We start from the raw sequence: 16,663 nt of genomic DNA, 5'->3' as shown, positions 1-16,663 counted from the left end.
CTATTGGCAAGAATTACATTATTTTTTAATTGTCTAATCTGCACTTATGTTGGAGATAATCAAAACCTCCTTGTCATAGTGTTCTCTTTTTAATCGTTACTGTCTGAATGGACTATGAATGGTGTAGTGTTGAGACAGACCGGTAATGTAGTGGAGGACGCTGGTGTTATTGAGATATGCCACTGTCAGCAAAAGCAAGCAGGCAAGAATCGATATACGGTAGGATCAAGAGCAGGGACTCAGCATTGTTTGTGTGGGTGTGGGAGCATGTGGAGATGTACTAAAAACCTTGTCATCCACTCACATCCTTTAAATTATGGGCAAGATGAACTGTATGGTAGTTTAGTGGCAAAAGGGAAGGGAGGCATAGTTATGGATTATGTTTGATTATCAAAGTAAGGAAGTGTATTTTTGATACAATTTTTCAAATATGAAAAGATCAGCTGACTTTATGGTTATTCAGAAAAAAACAATTTCTCATTATGTTGCACAGTTGTTATATCGACCTGTAAGTGTGAATTAGGGTGTGTGTGTGTGTGTGTGTGTGTGTGTGTGTGTAATACAGGACTTGTGTGTGGCCTGTCCTTATATGGTCTCCATGTGCGTGTGGCACAGGGTTCAGTGAGCTAATTTCTATGTTCTCTGACTTACTTCCTGTACTTACTGTGTTACTTTTGAGAATACAAATGGTTGTCATTGTGAAATTAGAGATGACTAAGTGTTCTCTCTGTGCCTCCTACAGATGAGATTTGTCTGCTGAAAACCACTGAGGGAATTTTGAAGTCTTAAAGAGACGGTGGCAAAACGAATCAGAACAGCCTAACAAGAAAAAGGAGCTTTTCCTTGACAGCCTAAAGAACTTGGTAGCACAACGGCACAGATGTGGACTCCCCAAGAGATTTTCATCAGATAATCTGGACAACATAGAAACTTGGTCGATACAATAGAAAGAAATCTGGAACCATGTCAGATCATAAAGACATGACCCATCGCCACCTGAAGCACAAGCTGCAGAGTCTTGGCCGAAGACTTGATGAACTGGAAGAAGCAACAAACAAGCTACAGAAGTCTGAGGATGAGCTTCTTGACCTACAGGTAAGTTGTTGTGACAGTGTGTGGAGGGTTGTGTGTGTTTGTGCATCTCAAAAGAATGACTGAAGTGAAAAAGAAACGCAGTACATGAAAAGAACTGTTGTACTCTCTCCTCTGCAGGACAAGATTATCCAGGCAGAGGGAAGTAACTCGTCCCTGCTTGGTGATGTGGAAGCCCTGAGAAAACGTCTCTTGAAGATCCAGGGGAAAGATGAGGAGGTACGTAAAGCTGAGGATCTTTGCCGCACAGTAAGAGAGAAACTGGAAGAGGAGGAAAACCTTACGAAAGAGCTAAAGGCAGAAATAGAACGTCTTCAGCGACGGATGGCTGAACTCGAGAAACTGGAAGAAGCTTTTGGGAAAAGCAAGTCTGACTGCAGCCAGCTTTGCCTTAGCCTCAATGAGGAGAAGAACTTAACCAAGAAGCTCTCATCTGAGTTGGAGACACTAAAAGCCCGTTTGAAAGAGGTGGAGGGGTCTGAGACAAAGCTGGAGAGAACGGAGCAGGCCTTGGCTATGGAGCTTGAAAAGCTCAAGGGATTCACCCAAACCTTTGTGAATGAGCGTAAGAGGCTGCTAGAGAAACAAAGAGAGGATGAGAAGACCATTCTGAAATTGGAAGAAAAGCTGGCGCACCAGAAGAATCGCTTTGGCATGTCAACGGATTCTGGCAGAGCAGATTTCATGAGCTCAAGAATTGAAGATGAGCTAACATCCACAGCACTCTTAACCAGTAAGCTGGCTGGACAGAAGAAGAGCCATGACTACTCAAAGCTGTCTGAGAATGAGAAAAACAGCGGTCTTGAAGGCTCGCAGGAGGACAACAAAGTAAAGGAGTTGACACAGGAGGTAGAACGACTGAAGAACCGCCTTAAGCAGTTGGAGATTGTGGAAGAGGATTTGAAGAACTCTGAGTCAAAAAATGGTGAGCTTCACGAAAAGTTCCAGATAGAAAGGGACCGAGTTCGAAAGTTAAATGAGCAGGTGGAACACCTCAGGATGCAACTGTGTGGAAAAGGCGGAATCAGAGGAAATGGAATTGGTAACTTGGATAAACACGGCAATGGAAGCAGCACTGCTAAGGTCATTGAAAATGGCAAAGTTGAAAATGAAGAGACTATCCTGAAGGAAGGGTTTAGACAAGAAAAGCCTAAATATAGAAGTGCAGCAACTGTCCCAGAGCCAAGTTCCCCAAAACATAGGAACAGAGATTTATCTCCTCAGCATAAATCTTGGAACAAAGATTTCAGCAACTCTGAGAAGGGTTCTCCCAAGTCAGTGAGAAGAGCCCTGAGTCCTGCCCAAAAGAGAAGGACACCCAGAACTACAACTACCACAAATTCATCTGATAATGGAATACGAGATACAGTGCGAGGAGCTGAGGAAAAGCCAAGAGGAGCCACATACAGCTCTGTGAATACAACTTCTAGTGATACCAAGAAGGTGTCCGTCCTTAGTCGATACCCTCCAGCAGCTAATGACCAGAAGCCACTAAGGACAGCTCACAAGCATACGGATGACATCAAGAAGAGCAGAGAAAAGTTCTCAAAACTGTACGTAGGTAGTGACAGTGAATCTAACAGCTCTGATGTCGTGCCTGACAGTACCTCCAGTACCATGAACAGCATCTCTGCTCTAGAGAAGGAAACGGTGCCTGTGTCCGAGCAGGAATCAACAGACCAGATTCAGGAATCTGTATCTTCTTCTATTTCTACTATATCCAAAGCCAATGGCTCATACACAGCCTGCAAATCTCACATCAATCCCTTGCTGCCCAATGACCACGGGTCAGAGGGTCATTCTTCTGCCTCAGAAACAGAATCTACTGGATCAAGGCCATCTGAGCTGGACCCTACAGCTGAAGCAGCTGAGGCAACTAGCACAGCTGTAAGCAGTAGGACTGTAACCTCCAGGTATTCTAGATACCCTCAAGTCCAGGACTCTCATTCAGAGGGTTCCTCCTCCAGGAGCTCTTTTGATGAGGAGCTGCACAGCCGGTCACAGGGAGCTGAGGGAGGTCACCAGGGATCCATGCATACTCCAGCAGGGATTGAAATCCAACGAGTATGCAGTCCTAGAGAGGCACTGAGGTCAAGAGCTGTGATCAAGCCTGCTATTGTGGAAATTGACAGAAAGGAAGTAATGATTTCAGAACCCTTGCCTACAAATGGGAAACCCAAGATCTCGACCAAACCAATAGTGACTACTACTAATAAAATCACCAGTAGTATAACCATCTACCCAAATGATCCAAGCTCTTCCAGAACCAGCAGTCGCAGCAGCAGTGTGTCCAGTGAACCTGCACCTATTAAAGGACGCCACACATCTACCAGTAACATCGTTATAGGTACGTGTCAACAATTTAGAATGATCTAGTTAAACTTATACTGCATTTTTCAGGACAGGATCTAGATACTAATTCTAAATAGTACAGTAAAGACAACATTTTTATTTGTTGTCACGTGAAACCTTCTAATTAGTGCTCACAACTTGCAGCACTCACAAAACTGTAGCACACCTTTTGGACAGGCTGTTAGGGTAATTAAACCTGCTACAAGCCCCATTATTATATGTCCAGAAAGTGGTGCATGGTGAACACCTATCAGTCATCAGCATCTGCTTCCCCAACATTAAACCTCAGTAAAGGTTTTTTTGTAGCAGTCTGTAAATGTGCTTTTGTCTTCTATAGGATTGGGTGTTTTAATGTAATTAACCCCTAGTCATGTTGGCGGCAGAACCATCTGTCTCTCTGCAGAATGAAATTGTGTTCCCTGAGATGATCATCTTTATTCAGTTCAACTCAGAAAATCCCAACAATCCCCCCCACCCCCTGAGCCTTGTGGCTCAGGGATAGGCAGCCACCTGCCTTGACTGGTTACAGATGAGGGGAAAGAAAAGAGAGCCTAGTGACATGGTAATATTTGCTAACAAGCATTAAGCACAAACTTAAGCTGATAGGATGTTATTTGTTTTTGTCCTGAGCCAAACTGTTGGACCGAGATTAATTTTGCACCCCCCAAAAACTGATATTTTAAAGCACATGTCAACTTACTGTCAACTTGTTGCATCTGTATAAATGTATCATTTTATATATATTGCCAGGCCCAAACACTGATCATCATGGCAGTATTTCCGTCCCATATGAGATCTCCATACCCAAGAGTGAGATCACTTTGCGGCCATGCCAGGACCAGGACTGTGGGCCACACAGCCACAGTGATTCATCATCAAGGTCTAAACTCCACAACTCTTCCAGGGTGGAGACCACCACCAGCCACCTGTGCTGCCAGCGCAGCAACTTTAGCCTCCAGTCCCCGGACGTCACTTCCTCAGACTTCAACGACACAGAATCAGGATTTGAGAGCAGCAGCAGCACGACCACCGTCACCAGCTGGAGAAGCCAACGGCAAAGCCAACCGTCACACGAAGACAGTTTGCCAGATATGAAGAATGTGACCGTGAGAAGCCCCTGGAGGAACAAAAGCGCCATGTCTGTGGACGAGGGAAGTCGAGGAAGGAGTACGAGAGCAATGACAGATGGCGGGTCTGAAGATGAAACCGAAACTGCAACAACGTGGAGGGCTTACAGGGCAACCACCTTTGACACAGAGGACTCTGTAAACAGTGGAAACGGAGGCGGCGGAAATGCTGCAGCACAGAAGGGAGCCAAGCCGTCCCCTGCTGAGGTGGGGAAAGTTAATAAGTGTATATCAAAGTAATTTCACACACAAAGGAAAAAAATAATAGAGGGAATTTTCTCTTTGTCCCAGGTGTACATGCGTAAGATCTCTCAGTCTCCCCCTATGGAAACAGGAGGGTTGGGAAGGGCCATACCCCATGCACCCGTTACCTCTCAGTCCTGGAGCCGATCATATTCACAGCAGCCACCGGTAAGGAAAACTGACTTCAGGTTGTTAACACTTTCCTGTAGTAGATTCAGTTTTATAGGCTTTTGTTTTTATCAGATATGATATAAAACACGTGGCTATTGGATGCAACTTTATTTTCATTTTTGTTCTGCTTTGAAATATGCTTAATGTTCCTTGAGTCTGTTTTCTTGGTACATTTCTCAAGCATTTGTAAATTTAAAAAAATGAATTTGTGATACTAAATTAATAAAGTTGGTATTGCGCTTAGAGTATTGTTCTCTGCAAATAGTTTTAGCATGAAGATAAAGACTCCACACAAAGTGCAGCTGCAGGCCTTAGCTCCTGGTGTGTCCACTTTGCATTAGAGCTCAGCTGGTATTTTTCCCTGACGCCAGGCTCCGTGACTTCAAGCTTAGCACAGCAGTTCTGCAGGCCCCACTCCTGCTGCCCCAGTAAGCACAAAGAGAAAAGGGTGGGACAGAAAGTAGTAAGGATGGAAATGAAAAAGACCTCAACAGGGGGAAAAGTAGGTTAGAAAAACCTCAAGGAGAAGAAAATAGCTTTCTCCTATGTGAATGTTCTACCACATCAGTGAGAGACTCAGTTTGCTATTCTGGAAGACACCATGTAATAAGCAAAGGTGTCTGTTAAGGTCTGCGACTTTATTTTATGACTTTGTTTTGTACATAGTATGTTGTCACTGTTTATAAGAGCTTAATTTAAAAAATTTCAATTTAGGTGTGGCAGACTTTTCCACTGTTAGCACAATGTAATATGTGAGGCTATGTGGGCCATTGTGATTATATTGTGATATCATGTATGTGAGATCATAAAAAATGGAGTGTGAATATTTCACATGTATTTTGTATGTAGTGATGCTGCGATTTATAAATACATCGTCATGGATCGCTGTCATGCATGTTCAGTAACGTGTCAGGGGAAATCTGGGGTTTTGGGTCTTTCAGTACAGCTAACATGGCCTTGGAGCTATAATTGCCTGCAGGACTCCTCCCTAGTCATTATCATCAATGGGCTTAATGAAATCTACCCAACACTGAGCCCCAACCCCCAAATGCCCCCTTTCATCACTGATATTTAGCAGACTGGTAGAAAAAGTGTGAAGGGCCTTGCTCTTTTTCTTTATCATAAAACCCTGGCATTAACAAAATAACCTTGAGTTTTTGTTTTTTTTAATGCTCCCATTATGCAGTGCCCACTCAGTGCCACTCGGCCTCGACCTTAGCTCTGCAATTTCACAACCACAACTACTTAAGATAAGCCTCCTGTCCCACATCACTGATGCTTTGTGGTCCGGGAACCCGGAACCATCGAACAAGTCCTGTCTTCGTTGTTTAAGATCGGCTGTGAACTGTTAAACCACCGTCCCCCTGTTCATTTTTTTTGTCACTCGTGCACTTTTTAATTTTATTGTAGGAATTTCCCAAATCCACTGTGCGGTAGAACCTTGTTCATCATGACATTTCATGCATGAACTGGTCACTCGATTTGGATAGCAATTATGTGCAGAAATTACCCCAGTGCAATAAAAAATAAGTTTCTTCAAAAACAAAACTGGGCTTTGAAGCGTGTCTTGGAGCAAAGCCGATCATCTTTGGTTTGGATTTGTAGAATATTTCAGCGGTCTGAACTGCGTCCGTTCCCAAGAGGCTTGGATAAATACAGCTGTACTTAGGACAGTGGAAGGTTGGGATTAGTCTGTGTTTGCAGTGTCAGGGGTTGATAAAAGAGGGTTGTGTTATTACAAGGTTGCAGACGGAGCCGCTCTCAACATCATTAACTGACACCCCATCAGTTGTTATTCAGCTGGGTGGGCATCTGTGTTCCTCTTGATTCATCAAAGTTTGTTTTTGTTTGACATGTTTGCTCCTTGTAAAATTGTCTTTGAACCTTAAAATGATGAATGAAGAACATTTAAAATAAATCTAGTTTTTCTTCTAGAGATTTAAACATCAGATTGTTGTGACTATCTTTCATGCCCTGGTGATGGAAGGAGAGCAGACTGAAAATCAGCTTTCTGTGGACCAGTGAGGACATATTGGTCGATAGGCATTAAGGAGGAGAAAACACTCCCAATTCCTATAAGTACCCTCAGCACCCTGGGCAGACTGATAGCTTATTGATTAGCTTTCACTTTTGAACCTCATGTATAAATTATCTAGAGGTTATTTATAATAGAGACAGACAGACATCTTTTCCTCCAGTGAAAGGTCATGGTCATATCTAGTTTATCTGAACCAACACTTTAGCAGCGTGACTAAACTATCAACTGCTTTGGCTTGTAGTGATGGCATTTATCGAGACTCATTCAATCTTTTATCCTTTTAGAGCTTCTACGATGTTCAAATTTGTGCAGTGGCATCAGTTACCCTTTGTACTACAAGTATGAGCAGATGGCTTGATGGTTAGCATTGCTGCTAACAATAAGCATGCTAGCAAGGAAAGCTGAGTCAAGTCTGTCCCGTAGTCAAGTCTGTCCCGTATTCAGTAAGTGAAAATAAAATAAACAATAAAAGGTGAATCAAATGGACCATTACGGCAAGGCTGGGATGGTCAATTTGGTAAAGTAAATCTGTTGGGCATCTTTCTTTGCCTTTAGACAACAATTCTGATGGCAAAAGAGCCAAACGGGACAGGCAAAAAAAAAAAAAAAAAAAAGAAAAAGTTCTTTACCAATTTTAGTTAGTGCAAGAGAGTTTCCACCACCGTGCAGACTTTGACGTCGTCCATTTTGATGTGGCGAGCAATCAGCAGCTGTTGAATGGATGGAATGAAACGAGGGGTGAGGAGTCTTTTTCTGATGCTGTAATAATTTTCAGCGTAAAAGTCATCAGCCACCACTTCAAAACCTTGTACTCCCTCTTCGTCCACCCTCCGCCCGCGAACTTGTGCCGAGACTGCCGGTGCATTTTCCGCAGTCTGCGTCTCCCTCTTTGCTCATAAGAAAGAAGTTTCTATGAAGATTTAAGCTTTGTCAATTGCTAATTAGGACACAAGTTCTTGTTTTAAGTTTAGTTCGGGCATAGAGGGAACACCCTAGTTCTTAGAATTTTAGTAATTTAGTAATGATGTATGTCTTGATGTTTTTTGAAAAATAAAGTTTTGTTCATGGTTTCTCATCTATGTGGTGTTCCACATTTGACAGTCGGTCCTGCATGCTGCACAACAACATCCAATATTAAGAGAAGAAAAAAAAAAAAAGAAAAAAAAAAAGCAAGGAAAGCTGTGTGTGTGCCACAGCTCCACAACACACGTTCACACATACACAGCCGCTTGCATTGCATTCCAAGCACACTTGATTTGAATTGCCTAACAGGCCGGCATTTAAATAGGGGTTGCTTGTTTTCTGTGGCAGTCACTCCACACCTTAGACTGCAAGAGCAGAATGTCTTTGTAGTACTTCCATCCCATTGTAGCAGTAGGAAACTTCAGCCTGCACTCGAATGAGCTGTGAATTTACGTTTGGCCAAGGAGCGAGGCACCAGAACATATTATACTGGCAGTAAAGTGTGGAGTCAAGAGTTGATCCACTGTTAACTGTCCTCCTGATTTTTAAAATCATTACCAGTGAGATTGTCGGAAGTTCCACCTCTTGTGAAACAAGTCATCAGCAAACAAGAAACCACAAACAGAAAAAGCTGATCTGGAAGAACTCGAATGCACTATTGTATTTATTTCACAAATCTGTTGGCCATAAGTTCATCAAAGAGCAAAATTCATCCTCAGACACACTTAGTCATATTTCAGTATTTTGGCCAAGATGCTTCTTCAGTTGGAAGCGCGGAGAGAAGCCATTCTCATGTCAGTGCCCCAGATAAAAGCTGAAGCAGGTTAAACAGCTATGCTGGCTTTGTTAAAAGGACATTCCTGGCCAGTTCTCCCTTGAAAATTTGATTAAATCTCGAGGGATTTACTGGGTGGAAAAAGGTGAAATAAATAAATAATCCTGAAAACGTAAAACTCACAAAAATACTGCAACATTTCCTGGTTTAGTCTGTACAAAAAGTGTAATTTGATGTGGACAAAGACTCCAGAAAAACCTGTTTCAACCTTCTTTTTTTTTTTTAGTCTGGCTTCATATTTTTCATAGATATGTGAAACTTTAGACTATTTCCCAAAATTTTAATTTTCTTAATATCTTAGAGTATGTGGCTTGTTCATTTGACATATAAAAGCTGGTCAAAGAGCAGCACTTTTGTGCAATGTGTGTGTATTTGGGGGGTTTTGTTGCAGGTTTTATTTAACCAAGCATTATTTTAATTCCACTGCCATGTGTTGTACGGTACAAACCTCCCGTTGGGTGTAGGAGGAACTCTACATCCATTTCGAGGAAAGTTCGTGAAAACTCCCAGTCTTGGAGCATTAACTTACCATAGAAGGAGAATATGCCACTTGACGGTTTCCTCCCACAGTGACTGAAGCAGGAAGTGACCACACTGAGCACACCCACTTTGGCAGCCTTCACTGGTGACTGATTTCCTGTCTCCCCCAGGAGACTGTGAAAGGCAGACCAGCAGGGCTCCATTAAAGCCAATTAGCAAGAATGCTTTCTAAAACTGCACCAGAAGCCAACTCCAGCCCACCAAATGTCACTAATTATGGTGCTTTTTTAAAAACTGAAATTACAGGAGTGGGGTGCTGTTTCTGTGTGCTTTAAGAACTGCATCGTCATCCAACTCTCGCTTCTTAGAGAAGGGTTACTGAGGTTATGAGAGAGGACGTGCCATTGTATCCACCACAAACTAGAAACTTGGGGTTTGTTTTCTAGTGAGCCCGCCAAATTATAAATCTCTCAGCTTGGGGTATGTTTGGGGTTTTTGGTTGGGGATTTTTCCCCTGGCAGAAATCCACATGGCAGACTTTACTTGTCGCACACCAGTTAACATTAACGGCATGTAGTCAATGCCCGCATAAGACAAAGGTCCGAGCAAGGCCCCACAAAATGCCCAGAGCTCCTATAGACAAACTCCAGAGTTTGGCATTAAATTTCAGCAAAGAAATCCAAATTATTCCTCTTAAACTTGGAAAAGCGCTTATTTCGGATGCCAGTTAATACAACAGCCAGTTTTTAAATGTAATTTCTTTCTTCCAGGCTTCTGATAACTTGGACCCCAGTCCAAACCCGAGTCACAGCCCAGCCTCTTGGAGACGACAGATACCCAGTAGTGATCTGGGGACCTCTTACGATCGGATAAGCAGGACACCTGGAGCCTCTAGAGGAGGGGAGCCCTGGTCCAGTCGGGGGCAAGGCTTAGGAGCCAGAGCTGAGGGGAGGAGCGGAGCAGGAGGCAGACCGTGGAGCCAGCGTCAGTCAGAGCAACATTAGACCAAGTGAGGAGCAGGATTGAAGCAAGTGGGGCAGGTAGGAGGTGGCTGGATTTTCTTTTCTTTTAACTCCTGATAGTTAATTAAAATATACAATTATTAATTACCCCTTTTGGAACAGCATCTCATCTATAAAGGGGCTTTCTCCTTCTATTTATATATTATCGTCATAGCGACAGTGATGAAATCTTTGCACAAGGCAGTTTACAAACTGTGCTGCAGCAAAATTCTCAAGTTTAAATATGCTTTTTTTGGTGACTTCCTCTGGAAAGACCAGCATAATTAGGGATAAATTATGGAAAATTGAGAGAAAAGCTCACTTTGAACCCGGATAAGCATACAGTAACTTCATTTAGGATTGGAGACCTCATTCCTCCATCATACTAATGATATTCACATTTTACATGTACAGCTGATTTGCCGTAAAAGACTAAAAGACTGGAAATTAAAAATTGTGATTTAAATTGGAAGTGTACCAATGAGCTCGGTCTCAATATTTTTCCCCAATAATTGCTTGCAAATTATCTTGTTCTTTCTGGCAAACTTTCCACGAAATTATAAGGAAATTACAGACCAGTCATGTTTCTAACAAAGATGAATAGTTACGATAACATTTTTTAAAAATGAAGGATTAAATGTGTCTCTTTTCTATTCATTTTTTCCCCTCCCATAACAGCACTCCATTAAGCTCTCAACTGCAAAATAAGGGCCAAGCGCTAGTTTCCCATCAAATGACGGCTACATAGATCACCACCACCTCCAGCAGACAACAGTTTTGCAGCCACACTGAACAACAAACCACCGACCTGATGATGAGTGTACGCTGAGACATGGACGCTTCTTCCTATTCAAAACTGTTCCAGAAAAAGCCATGCATGGAAGGTCAGCGCCTGTACAGTGTTTTTGGAGGTTTCCTCACCGGCCAGTGTATTATCTTCTGCTTCTTCTGTTGGATGTATTATAGTGTAATCCTGAAACTTGACAAGGGAGAGGCTGGCACGCTGCGCAGGGCTGGAGATTTTCCTGTGCGCCAGAGTTGGAGGAAAATAGACTCAAGAGAGTTTGTTACAGTAACCTCAGAGTAGCTGGAAATGTCACTTGTGCTTCAGAACTTCAACTTTTCTTCATCACTGAAAAGACGAACCCAATCCTCAGTCAACAGCAGCGCATCTTTCTCTCTCACAGGGCTGGATTTTCCCGTAGGATTCTCTATAAAACCAAACGATCGCTACTTTAAATGTGACCAAAAACAGGAAGCGAATTCCCCTCGGTTTTGTTTCAGACTCGTTTTTCCTTCTGAAAACCTTCATCCAATCCCATCCCGTCCCCCCTTCACCAAACACAAGCCATGCAAACGTATCCACAAAACAAGAAGCAAACACATCCACATTTTTAACGTTCGGTTTAATTTCAGCCCATATCCCGACTTTCCAGCACGCGGTAACCTCAAACTGGATTTAATTTGAGGTCTTAGATGCTGAATGAAGATTTGCATGTTTCTAAGTAATAAATGAAGAACACTTGAAAGATTGTGACTCAGCATGCTTAAAGGGTTGCCGGTTGGCTGGATTTTTAGGTGCACGCACACACACACACACAAATACAAATACAGACGTACACACAGACACATTTTTCTTTTTTCTTTTGTCTTCACAGGCCAGGACCTTGTTTATGTTTTTCTGTTATTTTGATTCTTTTGTAATTCGCTTCCTGTTCTGCATCATCCTTTCGCTTTCTTCTCAACCGTGTCATTTGAAAAAAGAAAGTGGACTGCACGCAATGAAATGGAATGCACATGCAAGAAGAAAAAATAAATAAATAAAAAAACAAGAGGATGGGGGGTGGCATTGTTTATAACCTCAAACCATGACACAGTTTCCATGGTTCAGTATTTTACAGCTGTTGCAACTGTCCTCATCCATGTGTTTTGAAAGAGCCATAGCAAAAATGGAGTTTCTGTTTGAACTGAACTTTGGACTTTCGATTACCAGCAACCATGGCCTGGCAGGGTGGGACATTTTTTAGTGATGCCATAAGTAATGTGTACACACCAGTCATAGGAACGACCCAAGGGCGTTGGACTTCTAACCAGGAAGTGACAGTCCTGCTTGTACGTGACTTGGTTCGCCGTGCGAATCGTGCTAGTGTCTCTCTTTCTTATTTCTATAGAGGTGTATTATTTTGTTACGACGATAAACAACACCTGGTGGGTTGGTATGTTGGAGCAATCACTCATTGCCAGGGGCCACTACGGCGGAGACTGTGCAGTAGAATTCAATTTAGCCACCGGCCAGTAATAAAATGAGGTGTTTTTTTTTGTTTGGTTTTTTGCTGAGTTCATCAGAAACCCTGCTGACGTATTCAAGTTTCTCCATAAAGTCTATCAACAGGCACCGGCAGGATCTTGAGACCGTTGCAGAAGATTGACTGCAGAATGACAGACTATGTAAACTTTTAATCCTAGAACAAAATTTATGAATGTTGCTCAGGAGGAATGCAGCTGAGAATGACCAATTGCTCGATGGCTTAATGCTCCGATCCAACACGACTGCATTCTTTGTCTCTCGCATCTGTTAAACTGTAGACGAGGGGGGGGAAAGAGAGAAAAACAGAACCATAACTGTGACAACTCTGGACCAAGTTCTGGATCTGTGAAAGAACTTGGGACTTTTTAAAAGCCTGCTCTCCATCTGGCTCCTCTGCTGTTGTGGATTTTAATGCTGTGTTGTCGGACCCTGCTGGGGATGATCTGGTTCACTTATTTTTTTTGTTTGTTTGTTTTTTTTTTTTTTTTTGGTCTCCTGTATTCTACCAGCCACCATCAAGCTGTAATATTTATTAGTCTCCACATATGTGCAGGTTCTTTTATTGTGAAAAGATCTGCCTAATGGCAGGACCTCTGTCTGTTGCCACTTTGTCACTTTACAGTTTATGCAAGCAGGAGATTATATGCAATTAAACTGTCCCCCCCACCCCCACTGCAATATCTGTAACCATTTCAGCCGTCATCGTGTACAAAAAGAGGTGATGACTGTGTAAGTGAGAAGTTTGCTAGGTTAAAACTAAAAGTTTACCTTTAGGAGTGCACATTTTCACCAGTCTGTCTTTCCATTATGTTTACCTTCTTGCAGTAATATCTACAGCATGTTCGTCTGTGCCTTGAGATGCGGTATAAGAGGTAAACTGTCCCAACAAATTCAGACCATCGCACAATTTCCTTACACTTGCAGTAAACATAAATAACATGCAATACAAACATGTAAGGTTTTGATTTGTTCCGTTTGCATTTAATTGCATTTTTCTTTTATTTGAGAATAGTTTTGGTTGACATTGTAAAATTATTTTTAGGGGAAATCCTCCCTGAAACTGTTAAAGGACACGAGTCACGCCGCTGTGTGGATTTGACTGTCAGAGTCACAGGGTGCAGCTCCGCCTCTGAAAGGCTTGCTTTGTGACTAGCCGCCTCCGCCGGCTTTATGATGGCGCAAAAACGGACCAGACGCACTGTTTAGAGCTCTCAGTGCACAAGCCAAGACATGATGATCATGTAGTCCTCCTGTGCTCCCTCTGTTATTCTTCTACTTCTCATTTACCAAGAGAGAATGCCCTCTCGTCCCCAGTCTCTCATCTTTTCGGCCAATTTTAACTTTCCTTTTAGGATTTTGCTAAAAATCAAGTGTCCCTTCCTCCTCCCTCTGTTTCTCTGTATTTTCCTTAGATTCTCACTTCCTAAAAGGAAAACCTTTGCCCTAAACAGCAGTGATGTATGCTACTGGTGCAGAGGCTCGTTTTATTGAAGGCCAGAGGCCTGTCACCAGAAAATGATGGGCAGTTCCCTGAGTAGCTGAAAGGTGAAAGGTCAGGTCTGGGTCTAATCCTGTCTCTACATCTTGATTTCAGGGCTTCTAAATACAGGAGCATCAAAAATGGCCAGCTTGGCAGTGACGTGCGCATGATGATAATTAAAACATCCAGGGGGGGGTATCGAGTTTCAGTTTCTCCCACATATACACGTGCTCTTCTCTTAGTGCGTTTGTTGCTGTTGTTGATATGTCAGCGAGGGTTCTCATTTAAAGCTCAAGTGGCGTCTGCAGAGCCCTGAGTTGGCTGGAGGGCGTTTGTGGGTCAGGATGGTGATGCAAGCACCTGAGCCACAGCCCATTATCCTGCCTCATGGGCCATAAAGTTCTTGTTACTGTTTCCCTCCAATCCAACGTGATGCTCCACCACCGATCCCTAAGCAGCACCACTGTGAAGCATTTCTCCATCTGTGAGTTGTTTCTTTTGAATCTTTCTCGTCCTTTCTTTCCCTAAAGAGTGTTTGAGTTCGGGGTGGGGGTGTTCCAGCTGTCAGAAACTGTAGGTTTTACGATGCGTGGCAGGTTTCTCCTCCTCAAGGTCGGGTTCAAAGCAAGCCGGGCTGGGTAAAGGCCAAAGTTGAAACTATGCGATCCACCTTTCTTCCTTCTAAGGCCCCAATGTTCCCAAACGCTACTGCTAAACCTGATCGAACATCCACTCCATCCAGTGAGACTCAGCTGGACTGTCCCAGCATGAAGACCACCCGTGGCATCTGTGTGCGCTTATGTGATTGTGCAAAATGCAACTGCTCACAGGCGACAGGTCTTACTCAATGCTTCGGTGAAAGTTGGTGCAGTGTTAATATGGTGGAATGTACTAATTGGTTTTTGGGGGAGCTGCAGTGATAATTTCACATGTTTTAAGGATTCCGGGGCTGTTTTCTTTTCCTGATGTCTCCTCTGATTTGTGATTGATGGTTGAATGTGGACTGAATTACAGCAATGGTGTAATAGCTGCTGTTTAAAAACAAAAAGAGGCTGCTTCTGCTTTCCTGCTAGGATACCAGCTAAAGAGTTAAGAGAAATCATCTGAAGATGTGTTGGTATATCTATAAACATCCGTTATTTTGTTTTTCCTTTTATAAAAGTAGACTAGAATGTACTTAGTGGAGATTGGAGGAATGTTAGCAGGCCCTTGTCCTCAAATGCCTCCATTGTGAAGCCAGGGTTATGGTGTCATTGGGGTGTCACAGGCTGTAATCTGCACTTAACCAGCACTTAAACAACTAATGCCCCCTTCAAGTCCCCCATTGTTAAAACGTTTTCTCTTCTGTGCCCCCAAAATTGTCCGTAGCTGTTTGCTGAATGTACCACAGCTGGTTATGTAGGGTTTATTATCTGTTTCTTTTCAAGAATCATCTCAGCAGGTAAAGGAAATTGGCATGCACTCAGTGAAAAATCATGTTTGCGTCTCAGCCTTTTAACAATGTGCCAAAATCATTCCACAGTATTTACAGTTTACAGAGATGGTGCAAAAGTTTCCCCAGGAGGACACGGTGTCTCTTAAGGTTCTGAAATAAAGGGGAAATATAAGTGAGGTTTGTCTTTTCTCTGTCATCTCTCTTCTTATGTATTTTTTTTCTCTTTGTTAAACAAAAGATGTCTTATTTTGGAATCTATATTGGATAGATTTTATTTAAGGAAAAACTAATTTTGTAAAGTGGGCCTTATTACTGAAATATATAAAGTATTTGTCCATCTTGACTTAAAGACTTTTTTGTTTTTCGAGGTAATGTATCTCCTTTTTCTTTGTCACACTCCTGGAGAGTTCTTCTTCATGTATTTTGTGCTTGGTAGTTTTAATGCAAGACGTTTCTCACAACTTGGAGACATGATGACGCACCGTGGATGAGGAAAAAGAGAAAGAGAGAAGCCAGCGTCGAGCGATGGTCTTTGAAGAGTGAGAGTCACGTGCGTTTTATCAGAGCTGAGCAGGTCTCCGATGTTGAGCGGTTCAACACGTGTCGACCCCTTTTCTCTTTTTTGGTTTCGTGTTTTCTTTTTAAATCGGGGACCATTCACTGCTCCAGCCTCTCGCTCATAAATTCAGGGTTTGTACATCTTCTGTGCTGTATGTTTGAAAGTGCTGCCAAAGAAAGAAGGGTGCAGGTCCCCAGACATGTGTATATATTGAAAACACACAATCTTAACAGGAACAATCGGATAACAAATTAAAATAATACATTTTTGTTTAACTGGATGTTCTCTCTCTCTTAACGCTGATTCATCCACATCTAAGAATTTCTGAACTGTACAAATGAGGCGTTTATTTGTTTGTTTGTTTATTTGGGTTTTATTAATAGATGAGTGTATATAAATGTGTGTGCAGAACAAGGAGACTGACAGACAGAGGTGTCAAACACAGACGTATATGTAATTAAAATCAGATCAAAATTGTTTTATGATTGATTACTGCTTCTCTGTGTCAGCAATGCCAGGCGTACTGTGTGGGGAGGCTTTTTTTTTTTCTTTTCAATTTAAACTTAATACATTGTGCAT

At 42.5% G+C, this 16,663-nt stretch overlaps 1 protein-coding gene across 1 annotated transcript in view; it reads left to right on the top strand.

The window, feature by feature from the left end:
- The window catches only part of luzp1 (leucine zipper protein 1), a 57,775-nt gene extending 41,907 nt beyond the window's left edge, over positions 1-15,868 (top strand). Inside the window, exons 3-8 of the mRNA XM_085441129.1 lie at positions 743-1,095; positions 1,213-3,439; positions 4,195-4,778; positions 4,863-4,982; positions 10,072-10,341; positions 10,981-15,868. Of these exons, the coding sequence (XP_085297255.1) occupies positions 964-1,095; positions 1,213-3,439; positions 4,195-4,778; positions 4,863-4,982; positions 10,072-10,305 (3,297 nt within the window). The 5' untranslated portion in view covers positions 743-963 and the 3' untranslated portion in view covers positions 10,306-10,341; positions 10,981-15,868. The remainder of the gene's footprint in view (positions 1-742; positions 1,096-1,212; positions 3,440-4,194; positions 4,779-4,862; positions 4,983-10,071; positions 10,342-10,980) is intronic.
- Positions 15,869-16,663: the final 795 nt, after the last annotated feature.

This window comes from Copadichromis virginalis, linkage group LG19 (assembly GCF_057382275.1).
Source record: "Copadichromis virginalis isolate Kocher_CV1m ecotype Utaka linkage group LG19, C_Virginalis_male_GT1.1, whole genome shotgun sequence".
In the NCBI taxonomy this organism is placed as follows: Eukaryota; Metazoa; Chordata; class Actinopteri; order Cichliformes; family Cichlidae; genus Copadichromis; species Copadichromis virginalis.
Note: the sequence above shows the minus strand (reverse complement) of the source record. Positions and strands in the feature narration are given on the sequence as shown.